Source organism: Diplotaxodon limnothrissa, linkage group LG15, assembly GCF_057381915.1.
Source record: "Diplotaxodon limnothrissa isolate DT_005_m linkage group LG15, D_limnothrissa_male_GT1.1, whole genome shotgun sequence".
NCBI classification, from domain to species: Eukaryota; Metazoa; Chordata; class Actinopteri; order Cichliformes; family Cichlidae; genus Diplotaxodon; species Diplotaxodon limnothrissa.
In genome coordinates this window covers 25,473,236-25,497,705 of record NC_140610.1, presented here as the reverse complement: position 1 = coordinate 25,497,705, position 24,470 = coordinate 25,473,236, and the positions used below count along the sequence as shown (strand labels likewise).

General features: G+C 42.2%; 1 protein-coding gene across 1 annotated transcript in view; it reads right to left on the bottom strand.

Moving 5' to 3' along the window:
* Positions 1 to 24,470, bottom strand: part of myo6a (myosin VIa) — a 153,755-nt gene that overhangs the window by 119,533 nt on the left and 9,752 nt on the right. Inside the window, exons 2-3 of the mRNA XM_085373330.1 lie at positions 7,612 to 7,746; positions 294 to 363 (exon numbers count right to left, since the gene is read on the bottom strand). Of these exons, the coding sequence (XP_085229456.1) occupies positions 294 to 363; positions 7,612 to 7,728 (187 nt within the window). The 5' untranslated portion in view covers positions 7,729 to 7,746. The remainder of the gene's footprint in view (positions 1 to 293; positions 364 to 7,611; positions 7,747 to 24,470) is intronic.

Below are 24,470 nucleotides of genomic sequence, written 5' to 3'. Positions count from 1 at the left end.
GCATCCTGTTATAACTCTGTGTTAAAGCTGAATTTAACTCAAATTACAGATCAGCAAGTAAAATTCCTGCAATAAAAATACTCCTATATGGAACTTTATTTCCTTTTTGATGTGCATCAAGAAAAGACTTTAGACCAGGGGTGTCAAACATAAGGCCCGGGGACCAGAAACAGCTGATCCCAGACTTCCAGAGTAACAGCAGCTTAAGGAGGACGACAAATGTCTAATGTCAAATATCTAAAAAAAAGGAGGAGCCAGATCTGTAGGTGGAGCGATGAAGCACAAGTACTCACAGTTATCCTCCACATGTTTGTTGACGTCATCCTCTGCAGGGAAGACTTGGCTCACCGGAGCCAAAAACGTCTGAGAGAAAAGAAAAGAAAAGAGAGATTTATTATTATGATGAAATAAACTGTCAGCTTAATGTATTTAAACTGAGTTAATTTATACAGAGGGGCTTTAAAAACTCAGTGCATGATGCTGTTGATGCATGATGCAGCTTCGACAGAGTTCATGGGTTTCTTTCATGTTCATGTTTTTAAATGATGGCTCCAGCAGGGTGAGTGTCATCTACCGGTTGCTGCAGACACGATGAATTATTTGGAGGCAGGAGGTAACGAGATCAGGGCGACGGGACTGTCCAATGACTGAGATGCAGAGAAATGCCGCGCTGCATTATTAACATCCAACTACTGCCTTTCGATCGGGTCGGCAACAATCCCGGCTCCACTCAAACGTCTGAAACCGCCGACTCATTCACGTGGTCTCGAGGTCAGCACAACCAGCTCAGACCTGGCGCCAAACTTAACGCTCAGTTTTGAATTTTGAAAGTGTGAAAGTAAAAACAACAAATTTAATTTCTTAAAAAGAAAAAAAACATTTGATGGTTTTTGCATTTCTGTTGCTCTTTAATGCTCCGTATAATTAGCATTTACCTGAGGGCTCAAACTAAAATCAAAGTGCTCTCTGTTTCACTGTTCCACCTTCGGCTTTCTTTTACTCTAAAAGCTTTGGAGCATTAGCTCTGCACACATGACTTCGAGCTGAAGCCGGCCATGCTGAACCAATGCAGGAGGCTTTACGAGGACGTGTGACCTCAGTGTTTTGGAGTGCGGGGGCGTGTGTGTCGTATTCGTGTGATCTTAAAGCCGATCGCTGCCAGCTCCTGAAGGCCCCGGCAGACTCTCACTCCTTTGAATCGGGCTCTTTAAAGAAGCGCTGCAGGCCTCGGCTCGAGCCAGAGACTGACGTACAGCCGATTCATTCTTTCCAGTGGTGGCATGTTCCACATTCTCAGCCCAAGCTGGACCGATTCCACAACACTGCGCCGCGTGAGGACAAGGGGGGAAATAATGTGTTATAGCACAGCCAGCTATTACTTCAGTGTTACTACTGAACCTTCCTGGAATGTGCAGACCCCTACAGAGCTGCTTCTGAGCAGGGATCAGTGGACACTTCAAGGCATCTGAACATGAAGAGCTCTGAAATGGCCAGAACCTGACACTGAACCCTAAACTTCACGGGGAGCCAGTGTAAAGAGGACTCGTCTGCCAACAGTGTGGGATGAGGTGTGAGGTACATGTTAGAAGAACAGCTAAATTGGTCCCAGTGAATATCAATGCTCACCATAGCACACCATCAGTTTCATCAGTTTCCAGCCTTTTCTCCAGCTTTCCAAACCCAACAGTCCAGAACTCACACACACGGCGTTCCCACAGCGCCATGCTAACTGCTCAGGGAGGCCTCAGTCAACACAACAAGGGGCCTGAAGTGTTTTTGAACTCCCCGGGGTCCCAGTTTGATCAAGCATCTGCTGCATGCCCGGGAGCGAGCCCGATCCACGCAGGCCCTACCCCCAACATCCAATTCCACAACACCACAGGACACTCCCAGAGGTCCTGTGACCCCACCCCCACCCCGATGCTTCAGAGTTGTTTAACAGTAGCACCCCCAGGCTCCTACCTTTCTACCTTTAAAACCCGGAGAGCAGCCAAATGGCTGGTAGGCTTTTAGCTAAGCTTTAGCTTCAGCCAAGTGGAAGCTAAATTGGCTCTTCATTCATATGTAAATTAGGTTGTTACCTGGGAATTCTGGAGGGAGGGGAGTGGGGGTGTGTGGATGAGGGGGTGGGCGAGCTGCTAAAAGCTGTGAACTTCCTTTTGTGTTTCATCTTGATGCATTCTCAATCATCCAGGGAAATAAATCTCCATAAGTCACCAACTTGGAGTGTTTCAGTTTGCCATCTTAGGGAGAATCAACACACATGGGTGTATGTCCTTTGTTGCTGCGATTTATTGATAAAAACAGTACAAAAAACCAACCATTTGTACACATATTTACAAATGGCCTGCTGAGTGGTGCACGGAGCATGTTCATTGGTTCATGGACCTCCCTGAACTAATGGCATTTATTGCAATTGTCATCTTGCGGGGGGTTAACAGGGTTCCATCTCTAAATGACTGCTGGTCAGCAAACCTGGGAAACCCACAGATAATTGGAACTATGGCACGAAACCGCTTCCAAGACATCATGCAACACCTACGCTTTGATGACAAGTCCACCTGCAGTGATCGAGCAAAGACTGATAAGTTCGCTGCAATTTCCAGTGTGTGGGGATCATTTGTCACCAACTGCATCACGTGCTACAACCCTGGTCTACATATCACCGTTGATGAACAGCTTTTCCCATCAAAGACTCGGTGCTGTTTCCTGCAGTATATTGCAAGTAAACCTGACAAGTTTGGGATCAAGTTTTGGGTGGCTTGCGACCTAAAATCCAAGTACATTTGCAATGTCTTCCCATATCTTGGCAAGGACCCCAATCGTCCCACTGGGGAGAGACTTTCTGAAAATGTAGTAATGAGAGTTGGCTCACTCTCATGTAGCTGGGAAGAAGGCAAGAAAAGAACAGTTGCTTTGGACACAACCCTCCACACCTAGCCCTGGAAAAAGAGCCATGTGTCAAGATGACAAGTGGCCTGAAGTGGACCCGCTGCCTCAGTGAGACAACACCATAACCAAGCACCTTCTCAGACTGGAGGGCTGGGGATTCAGTCACAAGTAGGGCTGGGCGATATGACCCAAAATTCATATCTCGATATTTTTTAGTTGGATGGCGATATAAGATATATATCTCGATTTTTTTTTTTAAAGCCATAAGTTAAGAACAAAAAGAGAGTTCTTAGTCACACTGTGTCCCAGATGTCACACGGGCACTTTTATTTACATACAGCGTAGATGTACATGAAGAAATTACTTAAAAATAAATTATCAGCATTTATTAAATAATCATGGCCCATAAATAAAAGAAAACAATGTTGTTTTTGTGCATAACAAAAAGCTCACAATTGTGCAGTCAAAATGTAAACTAATAGACGCTGAGCGTAATAACAAAGAGACAGATTTCACAGCTGCACCACGTCTCTGAACAGGTGCCATTTGTGGTCCTTATACACACACAGTACGGTAATATTACGTTGAAGCACAGTACGTATCACTCCGCGAGGCTCCTCCCCGGTAGCCGTAATCCTCCGACAATCCATCAAGCGGTGCAGCTCCGTAGCTTAGCAAAGTCATATTAAAACATTTTTTGACAGATTGCTGAGCGCCGTGTTCCACATAAAATCGGTTCGCGGTCAGTAAGCACAACCAGAATTCATACATAAGGCGCACTGTCGAGTTTTGAGAAAATGAAAGGATTTTAGGCCGTGCAGCTCCTCCGGGCTGCATGTCGTTAGCGCGGTTAGCTCGTTAGCGCGGTTAGCTCGCTAACACGTTGACGCCGTCCAGCCCCACGCACGGGACGATCCGCGGTAACTCGCTAACGGAGATTTTCCGCTTTCATCTTGTCATTGCCTGCAGGTGAAGCTATGGGGGAGGGGGAGTTGTGTTCAGTGAAGGAGAGGCGAGGCCGAGTAACGTTGCGTAGAGACAAAAGTGGACGAAAGAGAGGCAAACCTGCGGCTCCACAAGTATAATTATAACGTAACATAAGCTATATCGATATAAACGATATTGTCACATCTTATATCTCGTATGAAAATATATCGATATTTTTAAAAAACTCGATATATCGCCCAGCCCTAGTCACAAGTACTGTAGTATTTACCAAACAACCTGAAGCAGACTCAGATAAGTACTGCTGTGATTTGGTGGCATATAAATGCAATTAAATGGAATTAAGTTGCTTTTAATGTTGTGGCTGATCAGTGATTTGGATATTAAGGATTGGCTATAAACTGGTGCAACGAACTGGCCAAGTGGATGAATAGCTGGTGCAAGTGACTCATGGTTTATGGTACAAACAAAGCTAGTCCTCTTCCTGTTTCCAGTCTAATCAAAGCTAATAACTTCCTGGCACTAAAGCCACATCATCAAACTTCATCATCTTATTTCATTCTTGGCGAGAACAAAATAAGTTACAAAATAAGTAACTCCAAAATTGCCTTTTTAAGTATCTGCTGCAAAAATAACTTCATCTCCTTCAGTAATGCCCTTCAAACAGTTTTGTCCATCTGCAGCTCCGAGGCAGATCAGACACTCTCTGGGAAACAGAAACACAGACAAGGCCGGCTCTTTGTGAGCGATAGTATGACAGGGTCTCATGCTCTCCGTCTTTCCCCTGACGTCCATCCCGGGAGGCCGGCCAGCGAGTGAGCACATCGTCAGACACTGGCACAAAGTGGCTGCAGCGGGACAGACGGGACATTGTTCAGATTCAAGCCCAGAAACTCGCTCTGACAGCAGATCAGAGCATTACTGTTAAAATACTGTTTTCTGTGTTAAACCCAGAGAGGGACCCTTCCTACCAGGAAACCCTTTGAAGCAGGCTTTGTACTGCCTCGACCGATAAAACTGATTTATGGTGTTTAAGTTGGGGTCAGAACTGGTTTATCAGCTCCTTTGAGGCAAAACTCAGGGACCCTACTATTTTACTCACATGGCTCCAAGGTGCAAAATCCTCAGGTTTTTAACAAATCCACCTGAGACGGCAGACAGCTTGCACTCTTATACTGATCGACGCCATCAAAGTTTGCACTGCGAGTTCATTTTAGCCGATTTATTCAACGGGCTCGCGGTGCATGCCCACACGCCGCTTTGAAGAAAAGCAAAAAGGACTTTTCTGATGAGCAGCAGTCAGTATAATTACTGATTTTGTCCAGAACTGCAAAGACTCAGGAAAACTATTTTTAAAAACAGAAACAACACAGTCTAATAGCAGAGGGCCGGGGTTAGCATCATCAGTCACAGGGTTGTTGCAGGTGATGATTTAAGGGTCGTCCACACAGGAAGCAACTAGTAGCACTTTGCTGACCACAGAAAGCCGATGACATTCAGTCACTTTAAGCAACAACGACTGAGATAACTGCTGAACGCTCAAAGTGGGCGGATCCTGAGTTAAAGCTTTCTCAGATTACAGACAGAAGACTGAAACAGCCTCCATTAGCGGTCCAATGCGTCAAGTCAGCTACAAAGACACAAGCATCATTTCCTGTGTTGATGCTCTCATCTTTCAGTTGCACAGTAAGGCGACTTATCTGACGCCATCGTCACGAAATATATTTTTGTCACAATGAATATCATGAAGATATTTTGTTAAAGAGGATGTGTGACCAGAAAACCAGAAGCTAGCAGCTCAAAAGGGGCGACATCACTGATGACACTTAATATAAACTCAGTTGTTAACATATCATTGACACGTCACGATATTCACACCCTGAAATGAGACCACAGCGAGCAACAGCAACACCACAAAGGCTGGTTCTGCTCGTAACGTGAGGTCTCATATTTCATCGTATTTCTTTGACTTCAGCACACGAGTGAGAGACTGATACACGTGGGACAAACTTCATTAATGCAAACCAACACACTGTGTGTGCAGAGGTGTAACGCTCCGAGTACACAAATACATAATAAAGCCATCTGTCTAGAAGCATCTTCATCAGCCTTTACTTGTTCCTCACATCTCACTTCTCTACCTGCACCTCTGTCAGTCGCTCCTTTGATAAAAATAATAAGACACGTATGTCAGATTCATGGAGCTTTTTGGTTCTTCAAATGAAAAACATCTATTTTTACACTCAAGTTTGTGCAAATGATTAAAAATAAAAGCCTTGAAAAGGAGTGAAGGGTTTCTGTGAAACAGTGAAATGTAGCAAGAAGGAGCAAGAAGGATACAAATGCTAAAGTGGAATTAATTATAATAAATATATATTAGTAGAAGGCCAGGTATGGCCATAGGTGAGGTAAATAAAGGTCAGTCCCAACAAAATAAAACGTTTATGTTAGCTGTCAGCGTTAGCTTACTTTTACTGTTCCACTAAAGATGGAAGAATGTGTGCAGTAAAAAATACTACTGAAGCAGGTACCGGGTACTTTTAAGGTGGAGTGTCTCCTCGTGTGTTTTATTGAATCCATGAATTGTTGTGAATCACTGAACACTTGAAATTCCCCAGTTGTAATTTTCCATCCATAACGGAGATCATTTCAAACTGGCGTGACATTTAAAATACATTTACCAGGAATCTCTCTGTAAATGCAGAGAGGCCCCGTTTATGCAGTCGTTTGCAGAGCAAATGTGCAAAGATCAGGGGCACAGTAAAAGGTGGAGTAAATATTTCTGGATAGAGATGGTGAGGAGGGAGATAAAAACCATAAAACTGGCTGTGTGAGTGTCGAATGACTGCTGTAAAAACTGCTGCAACTCATTCCAGTAAACGGCCAGAAATCCAGTGAGGCCAACCTTGTGCAACATCTTTTATTCAGAGAAAACATCCAGGAACGAGAGCCACTCTTAAAAGAACGCAGGATTAAAATCACTTTTCCTGTTTAAATATCACTCATGACTCAGGCAGGTGTGGAAACACACCTATGCGGTTCTGTGTTTTACAGGCTGACGGTAAATCAGTGAGGAGCCTCTTTAAAGAGGAACGCTGTCACTGCCAAGGCCTCTCCGAGGGGGAAGATTAGTGAGACGGACACCGAGCTTTAGGGGTTACCACAGCAACAGACTCTCAGTGACATTAAAAGCTTTGCTGAAGGCGATTCAGCACCTGATGCAGCAGAAAAGCGAATCAACGGAGGCGATATCAAAAAAAGCGCGTTTATCTTGCTGCACAGAGCCACTTGGCTTCTGATTAATCAGCACTTGAGCACCGGAGGTGAATCTCAGAGTGAACAATGCTTTATTGCTTCCAGAAAGGTGGCCTGAAGCCCCGCGAGCTAAGTGGGACATTAAATCATTAACACACAGCAGGTGAGAGCACATCAGATAAACCCATCAAAGAAGGGCCAGAGCGGACCGATCGATTCAAAACCATTTTCATCTCACTCATTCTTCTTCAAAATAAAAGAGGAAGGCATAAAAAGGCTGACGTAGAGGTGATGAAGCTACAGCTAGCCGTTTAAGTCTTTGCTTTGTGTTATTAATACAACGCTGATGCTAGGAGGTAAAATAAATGTCATCCTTCCAACCCGAGTCCTGCACACAGACATCAGGACGCAGTTGGGAAATTGGGGACGGTCTCGGGGTAGGAAGGCAGGCGAGTAAATAAGTCTGCAGTGCAGTAATAACTGCTCCTGTAAAGCAGGTAACCCTCAAAGTTTGCTCACCTTTCCCTTCTGTTTGAGGGGTTCGATGGTGAGGCTGTCAGCTCCGATGTCTACTATGGTTCCCAGCTGGAACCCGTCTGTTGGGTGTGGCGCCCACACCGGCTTCCCATCCTCCATCTCGCCGCTCTGAAGGCTCTGGAAAACATGACACACGACAGTCAGCGGCGCTCTTTCAGCTCCAACATGCAAACATTTCTTTCTGTTTAAAGCTCAGTTGGCTCCTAGTGTGTTGCCTTGATTGCACCTCAGCTCCTTGGTACTCGTTTCACTCAGCAAACCATAAAAATCCCAAACAGCCAATCACACAACACTGAAAGGATGCTGTACTCATGCGTGACATGTAGGAGGTGTGCCTCCTGTTTTAAAGTCTGTTTATCTCACTGCACCCTGATGACTTGCATTTCAAAATAATCTTTATTTATCGGACACTGTGCCACGATCCTCTGTCTGAAACAGTTTTAGCCCCTCCCCCTTCAGCCCAGCCTTCTTTTGATTGGCTGCCCCTCACAAACAGAAGGCTTAAACACGAGGTGGGTGGGGCCACCTACTTCCCTGACTTCCAAAGATATTTTAGAGCACAAACTTTGTTCCTGCATTTGTAACAGCCACGTTATTAAACCATTTTGTCTCTCTTTAGTTTATCAATGAAATGGACATCAAGATTAGAAATATTCATTATACTACAGACTGAAACACAGCACTGACTCTGGGCTTTCTGGAGATTTTTCTGACAGCAAGAAAACCAATTACAGTGTTAGTGAGTCAAAGCAGCAGCTGATCGCGTTACAGCGGTGACACAGGGACAGAAACTCCCTGAAGTCTCATGATGCACTCACAAATCTAGAATAAAATATAGAAGTCGGTTAAAAGGACATTCCAAATGTGCAATAAATGAAGTATTTGTCTTTAGCTTTAGTCATTAATAAGATTAAAACTAGCACACAAAGTAATGAAGTCTGAACGTTAGCATTCCTTAAACAATAAAAAACAAACCTAAAATAAACCAAAACCGCTCTGGAAACTGAACACAGTCAAAAACAAAGGCCCAAAAATTAAATAAAGGACAATAAATTTACAATAACATCGCTGAGGACAAAGCAAGGCACACCAGTGTTTATATTTTATCAGATTTTATGGATTGACAGCTGTAAAAATGATGATTTTCAACAGCTGTCATTCAAACATGAAACACTAAAAATCACAAAAATGACGCACTTTATAAAACAGCAGTGTAACGTTTAGGACTTGTTAATCCTTGTTGTAAGAAACAAAAGTTCGAAAAGAAAAGTTTCACAAAATATTCTTTTCCCCACAGACTGATGTGATGATTTCCATTTCTTCCTTACAGCGTTCATCGCACTACCACGCTAGCATCACCACATATGTGTGTCACCATACAGTATAGTATGTCGTGGAAACCCCTATGAGTACAGTAATCCGGTTGTTCAGTCTGACGTCACTAGCCGTGTCTGGGCCTAAACTCCGCTGCAGGTCCATATATCAAATGATCACTATGGCATTACTGAGAGTTGAAAAACTGTCTAAAGTCTTTCATCTTTAATAAAATGATCAGCGTTCTGCTCTACCAGGTGTAACAATTGAGTTTAACATCCAGGCATCCATGAAAACGGAATTTATGACATTTAACGGAGTTAGAAGTTAGCAGGAAGTTAGCTCGCTAGCTTCTATCTAAATACAATATAGCATGTCCTGACTGCGGGGTTTTGGAAACAAATTAAAACGTACAGCTCTGCTATCACTTCCAGCATAAATGAAGACAGAAAACTAAACAGCAGTGACGTTTGTAGGGTTACTGAAGTTGGACTAGCTGGTATATAATGATGTGCTACGTGACCGCTAGCGACACAGCTATGTTAGCATAATATAAACAAGCTAACTTTTTTTCCACTCGATAAAAATTAACGTGAGTGTTCTCGGTGGAACAAATGTAATCGCATGGCAGGATGCTGTAAAAGGACCAAACTTCAGCCAGGAGAACAACTGAGATAATCCATCCACAATACGAGGTTAGTCATTCATATACTGCTGCATGGGCTGGGCTGTAGTTACATCCTAAGGTTTTAAAAACTGAGCTTAAATAAATGATTAGCGGTAATAAAAGCCGAGGGAGGTCAACAGGGATCACTGACTGTCTTAGGAGCTTTTTGAGATCAAATAGAAGAAAATACATAACATTAAACATGTTAACAACACAAAAGCCATATTAAACGCAGACTAGGCCTACTTTAGACCCGGAAGTAGGATTCGTCGCATCATCACTGAACAACCGGATATGTAGTGATGTAAACAAATGCAAGCTGATGGAGTAGCTGCAGTTCATCATTCCTGTCCTCTCCGTTGTTTCCGTGAATACGAGCGGCCGGAGGCAGAGCAGACCATAAACTACCAGCATGTGTGAGAACCTGACGGTCAGCCTCGCAGGCCAGAGCGTGTTTACACGCACACAGCACGGACTTCCAGCTCAAAAAACACTTTCTATCACACTGAGGTTTTAACCTGATGCAGAATTGATGCATTTGTCACATTAAAGGAAGTACCGGCGATGGTGTGGTTACAGACAGCATACCAGCTTCTTCTGTCACAGCAGCTCTCTGCACATCCTCCTTCACTACATCCATGAATCATCTCTGACCTTTGTCCCACATGTCCACACCATCTCAGCCTCAGCTGTACCCGATGGACTCATTTCCAATTCTGTCCCATCCTTGTCCTCGCAATGAAATGCTAACATCTTCAGCTTTTAAATCCGTGACACTGTCTCTAAACCACACATCACATTAGTGGTAAAAGTGGTTGGCTGAAGACAATGACTGACCTTTGTGTAGTAGAGCAAAGAAAAAAAACACATAACACTGATCTTAAAAGTCTGTTTGTCCCTTTGAAGTGACATTTCTGTGCAAGTTTTTATAATAAACCAGATTATAAAAACTGCCAAAGAATCATAATAAAAATAGTAATGTTAGTGTCTCACAAAGTTAGAAACTCTTAAAAGGACATGACAAATCTGCTTCCTAAATCAGTGAACATCCTGCCGTGGGAACGCGGAGACAACTTTGAAAGCTCTAAAGTGAAAGCTTGTGTTTCACTGGAGGATGACTAAGCATCATCCCAAAGCCTAAGAAAAACCATCGAGGAGCATCGTGACCTCGCTAAGAAAAAAAGAGGAGCCGGGCGGGGTGAGCAGCCAATAAGAAGCGAGACTCTGAGCCAGCTCGTTTCCATCCACACAGCTGCGACCGTCACCCAGCAGCTCCCTGCACACACGGTGGCTTCCTGCCAAACAGCAGCAGGCTTTTCTCTGGGAACTTAAAATAATTACCCCGCACTGTCTGAGTGCTGCACTAAGAGCCCATCAAAACTAATTAGGGATATTAAACCATCACAATCCCAGTACAATGAGCCCCTTTTATCAGAGCAGCCTGGACGCTGCTGTAATTGGAGACCAACAGGTGTGATCCCCTCAGGTGTTCACTGTGATGCACATTTACATAAGCAGAAGCAAACCCGATCACACCGCATGCACGCTCCCAAGCTGCACACTCAAATACGAGGTCACAGGGTCAAACTGTGACCTTGTACGTGTGCAGTATTATTATTGTTGTCACTGGAGAAAAAAAAAAAGCGTAGTTATCAGCTGGGACTCTAGGTCACAGTGTGCACTTCACTTAATGCTAATTCCTCTGTTTGCAGCAGCCGGAGGAAGGATTCATGGGTATGCGTTTCAGGCCTCTTGTTCACTTTCAATGAGGTGACATCACGTACTGGCAAACTGAAATGTGGGTTCTCTGGCTTGTTTGCAGTGGAGAGAAGTTCGAGCACGGCCGTTAGCCATTATGAAACTATCCCGAGAGAGAGGCGGGCGGGGGGTTGTCGGTCGTAGCATCTGGCATCAAAATGAAGTGGAAGTTAATGACTGCAGTGAGTAATCGCTGTGCTGTATTTGATATAAGGCACGGCTCATTCAGCATGCTCATCAAAGCCTGTTGAAGCGCTTTGTGAGTGAAGAGACACCTTTAAAGTAACACATGCACGAGTCCAAACATGAGCCCCGAGGCACAGCAGAGCCAGCAGATTAAGGGTTTGGGTGTTAACTTCAACTACTTTTAGAGGGAAGGCAGTTTCAGGTGTGCTGTCCTTGTGTAAACTGCTCCAAGTTTAAATTAAACTTTTAAAATAAAAGCCAAACTGGCAGCTTGGTTTCAAAGCCAAAGGCAAAGATGTTTTAATTAACCACACTTTCGTTTCCCAGGTCGAATTAATTAGTCAAACTGTAAAAGTATAAACCAAGTAAAGACGTTTGCCTGAAGTGAGCAAACAGCTGGAGCCGATGGCCCGGAGAAATGGACAGACGGACGCTCGCCGACTCCTTCTGCTGGCCAATGAGGGCGAAGGTAGTGATCTACAGATATGACCTCACCCACGACTCTGCGTCCAAAAGCTCCTCGATCAGGACATTTAATCCTGCAGCTGAGAAGGAAGCTGCACTTACAAATGGATGACTGATGACCAGGAAGTTCATTAAAAAAAAAAAAAAAAAAAAGACAAAACTATGAGGTCATCCAAACCGACTTCCTGATGGCACAGCTTTGAACTACCGGTAACTGATTCGGACGTTCAGTTCTAAAAAGGTCAAATATATTATTTAAACTAAGAATAAAAAATAAAGTTCATTTCTCAGACTGATCTACAGTGTCCAGATGCTACAATTGTATTTTATTATATTATTTTATTTTAACCTTTAATATCTGAAACACAACAACTTTATTAAAAATAAGATAATCTTATATTGATGAAGTACTTAAAAATAATAAAATATACCCAAAGTATTACAAATAAAGCATTTGTTAAAGTTCAGATAAATGTCAGCTGATGTTATATAAAAGGAAACGCATAACTACACTCGACAACAGGCTAAAACAATGTAACCTATTTAATAAGCACACTGTAACATAAACTGTAACTTTCTGAAATTATTTGGTCTATAAAAGCTTTAAAAAATTTTTTATAGTGATATATAGATAGATATATAGATATATATAGTTATGTATTTATATATATTGTTCCAGTGCAGCACTAGCTGCCAGTCACTATTCACACATCTACAGTGTAGAAGCCTCAAACACCAAGTGACTGACAGCAGCACAAAGTGTACAGGAACCTCAGGACTGTACAGCAGAGGTTCAGTCTGCCACAGCGTCTCACAGCAGGTTAATGAAGGCATTCAAAACTCCCACAGGGAGCCTTCACTCATTCATTCCTGTATACTGATGCTGCGCTGCTGCAGGGCACTTTGGCTTTGAACCTTGGCCTCTAATCGATATGATGATTTTCCATTATGAGTCTAACACTGTCTGCAATCCTCCAGAACAATCGCACACACGGCGGGTCACACAAAGACAAGATCAAACCTGCTACAGCGGCTCAGCGCAGCCTGCACAGACCATCAGAGACACAGCAAACATCTCCTGCAGCTCACAGGATGTGATGTAATCACCTTTAACTCAGCTGAGCTACTGCAATAAAAACTGCTGAAAGATCAAAGAGTGATCGTTCCACTTAGTGGGACTGAGCTGTGTTTGCCTCCCTGCACCCTGGGAAGTTTTCTATAGTATTAATAACAAAAAAAAAAAAAAAAAATAATAATAATAATAATAATAATAATAATAATAATAATAATAATAATAATAACTAGCACTCTAAAGCTCAAGCATTAATCTGGTGAAGCTGGAAGCTGTTATTAAAGTTTCATATTTTTAAGAAGTGGTAACAATTTATATATTTTATGGTTCCTGTACCTGAAAACGCTCCATAGCACCGCCTACAAAATTGCAACAAAGAAGCTCCGCCCAACAAGTCAGCCATTTTTACCAAAGAGGCATGTCAGGCATGCTTTGTGCCATTCACAGCTGCTGTACTTTACAGAGGTGGGACTCGCCAGACACCCCGCGATACAATATTTGCACAATACTTCATTCACAATACAACATCAATGCAATTTAAACATTCTGCGATATGCTGAGTATTGCAAAAGCATATCCATACATGTTTTTATCCAATAAAGTTATCTCACTTCAGTTTTTTCCCCTGCAAAATGACACAAACGTGTCAAGCATACCAATACTGTCACTAAAACCTGCCTCAGGACAGTCAGTCTGCACTTCCCCCAGAGTTTTCTCCAATCCCAGGACTCTAACAAGTTCCAGATTTAATCAGATCAACATATAGCAACATGCTCATCAATGCCACCCAGGAAGTGATGTGGAGCTTCTTAGAGCGACAGCCAACAACAGTCTAACAAGTCTGTGGAAACTGATTGGACTGCAGTTTTAATTTTGTCTGGAGTTTTGGTTTTTTAGTTCAGTCTTGTTTCTGTCTTTTTAATTGTTATTTTACACTATATTACATTATATTTGTCACTGGCAAATATCATTTCAGATAGCTGAAATAAAAACTGAAAAACCACAACTAACTAAAATGTTTTTGTCCACACCTAGCTACTTTTAAATGTATAAAATCTTTGCTGAAATCTGCAAATTTTTGCCACGAAAAAGATTAAATTCAAATTCAAATTCAAATTTTATTTGTCACGTACACAGTCATACACAGTACGATATGTAGTGAAATGCTTGGACAACTGCTCGTGACCTAAAGAAAACAAAAAAGGAAAAGGCTATGAATAAGATAGGAAATAAATATGAAAAATTAAAAAGGGTAAATTTAACTAGGAAGAAATAGAATATAAATTAAGGTTAAAAATGAAATAACTGTACAACACAAATTAGAATGAAGGGTAAATTTAACTGGGAAGAATAAGATAAAGATAAATATATAAATTAAAGTTGAAAATAAAATAACTGTACAACAAAATACACAATATAGAACTATATAAGAATGTATGAAGAAATCTAAATATAAATAAATATATACACAATAACAGCAGCTGTACAAGTATTAACCGGAAATGAAGAATATAGTGACCAGTGTTGTGCAAATCATTAAAAAATAAAAAATCACAATGATCTATTTGTCATCCCGTGTAGTTTTTCCAACGTAAACAAAGGCACAACGTTTACCCATCACAGCTGAAAAGGTGATCAAACCTGCTGTTGATCAACTTTATTTCCAACGGTAAGCCCTTGGAGAAACGAGCCTTACTGCTGACTACATTAACATTAAACTGACTCTGCAGCTAATTTTAGACTCTGAACGTCGCACTCGATAATTGTTGCTTTCACCACGGAGCTCACAAAGCTGCGGGGACGACTGATCCCTCCCGTCTGAAGCAGCTAATTAAGAAAACCACAAAGTACCAGCGACAGCCGGCCAGCAGCAGAGCTGAGCCTCGACTGCAGCGCTCACCGTCACATTAATGTTTTTGGGGGGTTTTTCTAGCAAAAGCCTGAAACTAAAAGGGCTGAAGCTATTTCTAGCTGCTGCCCTAAATATTAAAATCCTGCATGGAAGTGTAGCTCCTTAGCTAACCCGTCTCCAGCTGTCAGCATCCTCTGGAGCAGGATTTCCATTAACAGAGTCATTCAGACGAAACATTAAAGACGCAGCTGAGAAGTGAAGGACTGCTGATTGTTCACATCAGACCATCATAATAAAAAGCTGCTTAGAGTGAAAACTTTGAATAAGAAGAAGAAAGGAAAACAGGGAAATACAGGGAAGTGTATTTAAAGCAACTCGCTGGACGAGTTTTCACCTAAGTGCAAATAATGAAACTGAAATATTAGAAACCGGCCACCTCAACGCTGCTGCACGATGAGCATCCTAAAAATAAATGGGACACACCGAGGTCGCATCATGACAGATACGCCTGAAGTCAGAGTAAAAATAACCTTTACTACTTTTTATAACACTTTATAATAAACACGGTAATAAAATATAAACCAAAGTTATTAAATATGCTTAAAAAACAGAATAACAATAAATTAATGTTTAGTTTTCATTCATATTGTTCAAATGTATTCTATCATGTTTCACACAGTGAACATGTCGTATCATTAGTGTGGTGCATAATTGTTCACATAAGTTGCATATATTCAAGTATTTCCCAGGTCTGAGAAGCAAAGCGTGAAAGGACGAGCCGGGGAAGCTCCACTGCCTGCAGCAGTGTATCAGAACACGGCCCTCTGCTCTATTAATGTCTCAGCTCATGTGTGACTCCCCTGATTAATAAAATGTAAAGCTCATTTTGCAAATGACAGTCCTTATTCCAGTCAGAAAGGAGGATAGAGAGCGCGGCACTCTCACCGGCTAATGTTCTGTCAATCACAAGTCAGCCAGTGAGTACACGCCGGATAATCCCGTTTAAAAAAAAAAAAAAAAAAAAAAAAAAACACAGTATGATCAAGATTCACAGATCAAACAAAACAAGTTTCTCACACCTGAAGCCTTTTCATCCATGTCTTATACCGTCTGTGAGTGTGCAAGCACAGTGGCAATGTCCATCTATTATATACAGTCTGTTTTTCCGTAAATCCAGGCAAACATCTTGAACTGAATGATCATTATTACACACAAACACTGCTTTAGCACTTCTAACCCAGCAATTCCCGTACACAGTCGCAACAATTATTTTCACCTAGAAGTTAAAGGAAACCCGGAAAGCTAGCAAAAAATTTCAATCACACGATGAGGAATTTATTCAGACAAAAAAATATGCTGTCACAAGCACAAGCCTCAGTCCCAGTGAAGCTGATATTAATACCACCAAAGACAGGATCATATATCTGAGAGGTGAAGAAAGAAAAGAGAGCCAGCACAAAAATAATCAGACATATAGAAACACTGTTACATCTACAGTTTGGTTCACACTGAGATATTTTTTTTAATTTATTATAAAAACATGAATTAAAAAGGAAAACATCCTTAAACATCAGCAGACGAGCCCATTAGCAGCTCCATGACTAACAGAAGCCACCATCAGCATATGAATGATTACCACTACATTACATTAATGCCTGCTATGGAAAATACTTATCATTTGTGGATGCTATATTTACCAAAAACAAAAGGTGCTCTTTAATGTTTAAACACACGCTCAGAAAAATGGATTTTACCACCATGGCGTCCTGACCATTATTTTAGCATAACAAACATAAACGTCCCACGGCTATTTCGAAGAAGTGCAGTGACTTAGTAGTTTGAGGTTACGGTTTCCAAGGTCGGAAACTTTATACCCACATTATTAAATACGTCCGAATCACCTCATTTGATCAAAGAAGCGTCGTTTCCCTTTATTCCAGTCTCCAGTGAGGAGGCTGACACACCTGCTCCTCAGCCTTTCAACTTCCACAACAAAGAGGTTCAGTATTTGCTTACAAGCTGAACATCTTTCAGAGTTTGCATATTCAAACATGCCGATGGTAAAAGAGCAGCCAGTTGTTTGCTCATCTGAATAATGAATAAAAGCGGGAGAACGTGATATGATGTCAAACAACAGACCAGCTCTTCGTGGTTAAATGACTGGAAAAACATCCTGATGCAGGACAAAGTAAAGGGTGGAGTTACCACCATGCCACCGGTTTCAATGTGGGCACCAGAGAGGATGTTGGACTACACTGGTGGCAGTAGGGGTGTCTGAATCATTGGGGCGTAAATAAAGGTTGTGAAAACTTCTCTTTCCAGTGTGCAGCTGCTTTGAAGCAGACGAGCGTGGTTGAGTGGAGCTGAAGTAGATTTTTTTGGTTTCCCCTGTGATGCAAAAAGCGTTTGATTAGGTCTGTCAGCCGAGTCTCGTTGTGAGACCTGAGTCACATCATAGCAGGAGGTATTTTTAGTCCACAGACTGTTTTCTTTGCCCTATTGAGACGTGCGCCTTTGTGGTATTTGTGCTTCTGGTTCGTTTCAGCTTTATGCAGCCACATTAGCAACAAATCAGAGCTGCGCTGTGTTACAGACCCCAAAGGCTGAACACTCGACAATGCCAGGGGCCAAACTGGGTGTGAGGGCACCTTTAGAGCACAGCTGGCGATCTCTGCTCTGCATTCCTGGATGTGTCCGTTTTTTTTAACTCTCACGAGGCAAAGTCATTAGCAAAATAAAGTTTAAAGAAAACCCACTGACGTAGTTGGTCCAATCGCCCAACCCAACTGATGGGAAGGTTTACTTGTGATCATCTGTGACCACTTCTGTTGTTTCTTTGGTAAGAAGACATTTTGCTGTGGATAAAATGTTATAAAACATTGCGTGAGGAGCCCATTCACTCAGGAGGGGCTCAGAAAGCACCCAACTGAAGAAGTGGTTTAAGCATCTGACCGGGATGCCTCCCTAAGGTGCCACCCCAAAGTGGCCTCTTCAACCAGACCAAGGCCCCTGCCATGACACCCTGGAGAGAGTATATCTTTTGGCTGGCAAGGAAAGGCCTCGACTCCTAGAAATTAAGAAAATTCATTTACTGTGTGAAAGATCTCTCTCCTCACCCCAGCAATGATTCATTGGTCACACAGGTGTAGTAGGAGCTCCACCCGAGCCGTGCAGTAGTGTCCCGGCAGGTAAATAAAGCTCGCTAACCAAGCTCACACACCCACACATGAAGGAGATGCTTTAGGTTTATGCTGCACTGGAGGCTGTACGCTGGCTATTTGGGGCTGGATTCTCGATTTTTAATCTCAGTTTTGGAGAAGTCGGGTTTAGCGTTACATGATTTGAAGTGTAAAATCAAAAATGCTTTCTCAGTCCCTCCCTCACAAATAAAGAGAACAATGAATACATTTAAAGATCAATCTAAAAACCATGCTCTGAAACATCTGCACATAGTGTGTCGTAAGCCACCTTACAGTAGCGTTAAAGTTGGTCTTTTATTCGGTGGAGTGGTCAGAAATGAGTGGCTGAGCTCGCGCTGCAGCAGCTGTGGCTCTGAGGACGCCGCTCTTCACGGCAGCAGAGGAAGCACTGTTCGAATCGACCTGCGGTCGTATGTGTGCCGACCCACTCTGCGCCGAGCCGACAAACAGCTGATTGTTGGATCTGCGTCGTTGCTAACTGAGAGCTCGCTGTCAGGACCGCTCGGCCAGGTCACGTGGTGAGCGCAGAGCCTGCGATGAATTCAGAGAACCCCCCGAGGGCAGACTGACAACAACAGAGGGGAGGAGATACAACTACACCATGATAGATTCTTTATTTGAAACTTCCAGGGAAGATGCTGGAAATCTGTGGATACAAACAGCCAAAATGAAAACCTTTCCTACTGAAGAGCCAATAACATTCCCTGTGAGGTATTCTTCAAAGCACAGTGAACCACATATGAAGCAAATATTATGGAAGTGTGCACATAAAGTTGAACAGCCATTGTTTAGCTTCATTTGACCTTGTATACTGTGGTAAAGAGAAAGCTGAGAGTCAAGGTGAAACTGTTGATTTAGCAGCCCATCTACGTCCCCACCCTCGCCCATGAGCTGTGGGTAGTTACAGGAAGCGTACAGTCATGAATCTGCATCAGCTCTGAACAGGACGACTCCTGGACATGTCCTCTGTGAGGCGTTTCATCCATCCCCAACTGGGAGGAGATGCTGGACATGCTGGAGAGATTATGTCTCTCAGCTGGTTTGGGAACACCTACACCACAGAAGAGCTGGAGGTGGAGGCTGAGGAGAGGGAGGTCTGTTTAGACTGCTGCCCCATCGACCAGCAATGAAGGGAAACTACTGCTAATTATCCAGTTGCACCGTTTAAAGAGTCGTGATAAAAAACAATCCAAACAGCTTTTAGACATCAGCAGCAGAGCTCCGTACTATGAAACAAGCAGGGCTGTTAGAGGCTTTAACATAAAAGCCCCGATCACCTAGAGACTGCTAAACAGTATGGCTCAGCATTTACTCCAATAGAGTTAGGTTTTTAATATAAACTCAGAAACTCAAGTCTCCATAATAAATACTTTCTTATAGGTAGCAGTACTTTTATTAATTAAACTGAGTTTTATGTGGGCCAGTAAAAGTCTGACCCACCGGCTTATATGGACATGGACAAAGGTTAATCAGCATAAGCCACCATAATAGACAATATGTGTATATTTTTAGGCTGGCAGAATTGTGAAAGCGATTCAAGCGAACATTAGATTATGGTTATTCCTACACGCCGTTTTCTCCATGACATGAAGTAAGGGCTCCTGATTACTAACTTTTTCAGCTCGTCCTGTTGCCATTTTCCTCTCTGGGAGATGATTAACACCAGCTGATGGGCTCGGGCTGTTCTCTAACTGTGCAGAAAATGATGCCGTGTTTCGCCCTCTCACAGCGCCGCTGAACTTTGCACAGCTGATAACGGCCTTCGTCGGGGTGTCTTTACGGGCAGCCGTGAGGGTTTTCTGCTAACGAGCATCACATTTCCTCCTCCATAAAACTGCAGCACGACATCGCTTCTGAGGACGTGATGCAACATTATCAGCTCACTCACATCTTCTTATGTATTTTTAAGGCTGCTGATTAGTAAGAGCAACAAAGCGTGGGAGCAGTTTTACAGAGATAGTTTAGACTGGTCTGTGGGGTTAGACCAGTCTTAACTTAGCTCATAGATTAATGTGATGCAGGATAGTCTGTTTCACATAACAAGGATTAGATCATTGTTAGTCTAAAAACAATTAGATGCTCAAAGCACTTTCACACTCATTCACTGTTGATCTATGTCTTAGTGCTTTTGTCTCCCATTCACACACACATACACTCTCTGATTTTCAGTGTCCTTCCCAGGGATATCTAAATGACCCACTTCTGGCAACTTTGAAAACCTGTCGTGCATTGCTTCTGTGTAATAGTATCACTAAAGGAGTTTTTAAATGGTTATTGAACTGATTTTTAGTCTCTTTGGGCAATCAATCCTTTTGTCCCCCCCACAGAGGGTCTCAGAAAATATACTATAACGTAGTCAAATCAGTCACCTACACCTGATGGTGATATGACCTCTTCCTGTACATCAGAGACTTAAATTGGTGCAATTTTGCAATTGAGACCACAACATAATTAATGACACTGATGCTCATTGAAAAAGCTAAACAAAAAACAGTTCTGTCTTTGGACTGTTTGCAATATTTATTTGGTATTGGCAATATTTAATTTAATGTGGGTAACACAGGTATGAGGGCTCAAAGATGTACAAAACTTTGAGCCTGAAGTAGCCGAGGTTAAATCAGCTAATCAGGTGAAAGACCTTTGCTGATTTTTCTATTATTCAGTGGTTAAAAGGAAACCAAACAATCATTCGTGCACAGCCATCTTTCCACTTTCTGCTGCCTAAATCAAACACCAAAGCTATCTCGCACTAACTGATCAAACCAATCCGGATATGATCTAAACTTTCTTCTTGTGTTAAGTTTTGTTTATTTAAAAAGTCACACATGAAAGTTACCCAGCATTCTTTGAAGCAGTTCACCGGCTGCAGCCGCACCCACAAGAAACATTGGTCTGAAAAGGGCGTGTCAGCAGGTGAGTCCTTTCAGAAAGTAACGTGACCTTCCCTGACACACACACACACACACACACACACACACACGTACTTCTGTACTTTCAATTTCTTAATCCCAAGCCAAACCTTAAAACAATGTCTGAAAACCTCTTCTGAAGCGGTCCTCACCGACCACACAAAAGTTCTCACTATAGGCAATTAAAACTGAACCGAGTCCTCACAAAGGTGGTAATATAGGTCAACACACACACACACACACACACACACACACACACACACCTGTGTGTGTGTGTGTTTCTGCAGTTTACATTTCTTAAACCAAATCAAACATTTAAACAGTCTGAAACAGTCTTTTGAAATAGTCCTTACTGCAGTGGATTAAAACTGAACCAGGTCCTCACAAAGTTGGTAACCCCACGCACACACACACACACACACACACACACACACAACTTTGCACTTCTTAATCTCAAATCAAACCTTAAAACAAGGTGTGAGACAATCCCTTGAAGTGGTCCTCAGTCTGCAGAAAGGTCCTGACTACAGACAATTAAACTGAAACTTGTCCTCACAAAGGTGGTGATACACACACAAAAACACACAGAAACTATTCAGTTTAGTGAATAAAAACTAGTATTTGTATTGGTTCACATACAGTACTTTTATCTGATCCTGTGCTCTGCCTCTACACTGTGACATAAATTAGAGACACACCCCTAATAGACTGCTGCTGTAGTACAGCACGCTCAGGCAGTGAACTTTATTGTTCAAGAAGTAAATCCTCTTCCTCAGTAAAAATATCTTAAATTAGCAAATTCAACCATCCAAAAATGTTCAGGAATATCAGGAATACTCTGTTATCCTATTTTTAAAACTCAGAAACATTACAGTTGGTCTCAAAGAGCATATCTGTCCCTTGCATGACCTTGAGATTGCTTCTTTGCAATTTCAGCCGACGTCTGGGCTTTCTGAAGTGCTGATCTTTTATGAACAGTTTGTAATCCAGATTAAAGATTGACAGGAGTCATCCTCCTCAAGTTGAAGTCTAACCCCAATAAAAAGTGTCACAAGAAGCTAAAAGGTGGTACATTAGTCAAAGAGCCGACTCGCTCTGAGCAGTGACAGCCCTGAAAATACTAAAGCCAATCCGCACTGATCAACAACCACTGATCAGCAACCACTGATCAGCGGGCTATCATAGTCATTGTGCAAGTGTACTCTTTATAAGGTTGTGGAAACCTGCAATCAGCTGAGACTGAAGAAGTCACTTGGATGATGAAACATTTCTCCCACTGAAAATGCTTCGTCCAGATGAACAAAATCAACTTTTTGGATGTTACCAAATAGATTAGCAGCATCCATCAAATCCAACCCTCTATTGTCATTTTTGGCTCTAAGAAGATGGCCATGGCCAAACTAGGCTGAAGTCACCTGGACAAGTGACTAAATGTTTCTTCCAGTAAAAATGTTATTTCCAGATAAACAGAATCAACTTTCCACAAATGTCCACAATCCAAAACGTGATGTCAGGGTAGTTTAGTCCACATGTTAAAAGAAGGCCATCTGGATTCTAACTGATAAGTGACTTACCTCAAATGATTCACTGCATTTGGCCTGGTTTTAACTACCCTTGATCTATCCTAAGCTCAATGGGATGGTACTTTGCTCAGGGGTACCTCAGGGTAGCTGTTCTAGTAGTCTTAGTTGCCTTTACTTCACCAAACCTGCTAAAACCTTTTTTTATTGTTTTAAATCCTAATTAAGAACAACATAAACATGGAAACTGCAGCCCGACTCAAAATGTCAATAGCAGTATCTTATCATGGAAGTCTCTGTAGTCATGAAACCCACAACTGGAGCACTCTTTGACTTCCAGAAATTGTCCCAACAGATAAAATACTCTAAGTGACTCTTGAGTGTGCTTCCTGTCACTCTGAAACACTTCTATGACCTGTCCAGCAGTCTTTTCCTCCATGCTGTCACTTCCTGACTGCAGATTATTGAATGGGGCTGACAGACGGTGATATCAGGCAAACGACTCACATTTAAAAAAAAATAAAAGGACAGGAAGTGCCCGGCTCCACAGAGACTCTGAGACAACGAGGACCAAAAGACAAGAGCTGCATCAGCTTATTTAGCCAAGAGCATCCTGGAACATAAACACACATACTCATATGTGTTCACATTAAGAAAAAAAAACCCCACCTGAAAACTGTTTTTTCCTGAGTGTGGACGACGTACAGTTACATAACACATCTCATAGCAACAAAGTGTGGAGGGCCATTGGAGAGCTGGCTGTGCACCCGTATCGGCTAAATATAACGAGCAGGAAACAGAGAGGAATAAAGGCTGTGACGCCGTTACCAGTACTAAACTGGGCCCGAACCATGGGACCCCGCTTGACTCTGGCCCCGAACTTTGAGTCTGCCACTTGTGCCCAGCTACAACTGGAACTATTGGTGGAATAATTGATCAGCTGGTCAACACAAAATTAATCTGATCTCTCAGAAATAAATGTTTAGTGGCCTTCAAACCACAATGACGAAATTTTCCAATCAGCCACAGTGAGTCCAACAACAGCCAGCTGTAGTATTTTCCAACAGTACTTCACTCTCTATGTTAACAACCCAAAAATTAACAACTTGTATTAAATATGGGTTTACAAAATGTAAAATATGAATAAAAAAATTACAGGTTTGTGTGCTACTGTCATCTCAACATGCCACAGGAGCTTGTGCGTGCTATTAGCTTACTGTGAGTCATTGTTATATTCAGAATTGACATCATGTAAAAAACAAACAAAAAACCCCATAAAGTCAACATCACGTACACTGATGCGTGCCTAAACCTAAACTCCAGGGCCCGTATCCCTAAAGATTCTGAGAATCCTCTCAGAGAGCTCCTAACTTAACCTAAAAATTCCTTGCCAGGAGTTTTAGCTTAGAAGTGATTCCAGAACATTTTCAGTGAACTCTGAGCAAGGAATGGATGGAAAATCCTATCTTAGTGAGGAGGTGTGGTTGACCCCATTGCTAGGTATGAGTCATCATTTCAAAAGCCGTGATTGGTTGATCCTACAAGTTTGATGGAAATGAGCTTTTGGTGATAATGAGCAAAGGATGTACCCTCAAATCAATAAACATATTATATACTCTAATCTTATGCTGACTGTAATTGTAAATAATATTTCACATTCAAGAAAATATCTGGAAAATGAATAGTAAGCTGTAGGGGTTATAGCCATTAGAATCTAAAATATGTGAAAACTTAAACTCATTACACCCTGTTCAAATAATGATTCGTGTCTTATTTGCTCATATTAATATCCTAGCTGGCATATTTTGTACTTTCACTCCCATATGGACCCCGTTGAAAACAAGATGGCCTATCTCAAGAGGCTGTCCTTAATGAAGTAGAAATCACAACGGTCTTAA